This window comes from Eimeria mitis, genomic scaffold (assembly GCF_000499745.2).
Source record: "Eimeria mitis Houghton genomic scaffold, Emh_scaff224, whole genome shotgun sequence".
Classification (NCBI taxonomy): Eukaryota; Apicomplexa; class Conoidasida; order Eucoccidiorida; family Eimeriidae; genus Eimeria; species Eimeria mitis.
This window is the reverse complement of record NW_013570567.1, coordinates 10,898-11,253: the sequence shown is the minus strand read 5'-3', so window position 1 is coordinate 11,253 and position 356 is coordinate 10,898. Positions and strand designations below refer to the sequence as shown.

Sequence of the window (356 nt, the reverse complement as noted above, 5' to 3'; positions counted from 1 at the left end):
CAGAAAAAGGGTTTAGGGTTTAGGGTTTAGCGTTTGTTGTAGGGTTGCAAACAAAAAACATCCCTGCTCGTACAAAAAAAATTAGGGTTTAGGGTTTAGGGTTTAGGGTTTAGGGTTTGGGGTTGCTGCAGTGCCTGCTGAGATGGAGGCCACCCCCACATGGAGGAGCAGCAGCAGCTTCGAGCAGCAGCAGCAGCAGCAGCAGCAGCGGCTGCTGCTGCAGCAGCAGCAGCACCCCTTGCTGCAGGACCAGCAGCACCCGTTGCTGCAGCAAGAGCAGCACGAACTCCACCAGCAGCAGCAGCAGCAGCAGCAGCAGCAGCAGCAGCAGCAGCAGCAGCAGCAGCAGCAGCAGC

At 57.0% G+C, this 356-nt stretch overlaps 1 protein-coding gene across 1 annotated transcript in view; it reads left to right on the top strand.

Annotated features, from left to right (window-relative positions):
• Nucleotides 1-142: 142 nt before the first annotated feature.
• The window catches only part of EMH_0004260 (uncharacterized protein), a gene marked incomplete at both ends in the record, with an annotated part of 369 nt that continues 155 nt past the window's right edge, over nucleotides 143-356 (top strand). The window contains one exon of the mRNA XM_013496688.1: nucleotides 143-356. Coding sequence (XP_013352142.1) covers nucleotides 143-356 — 214 coding nt within the window.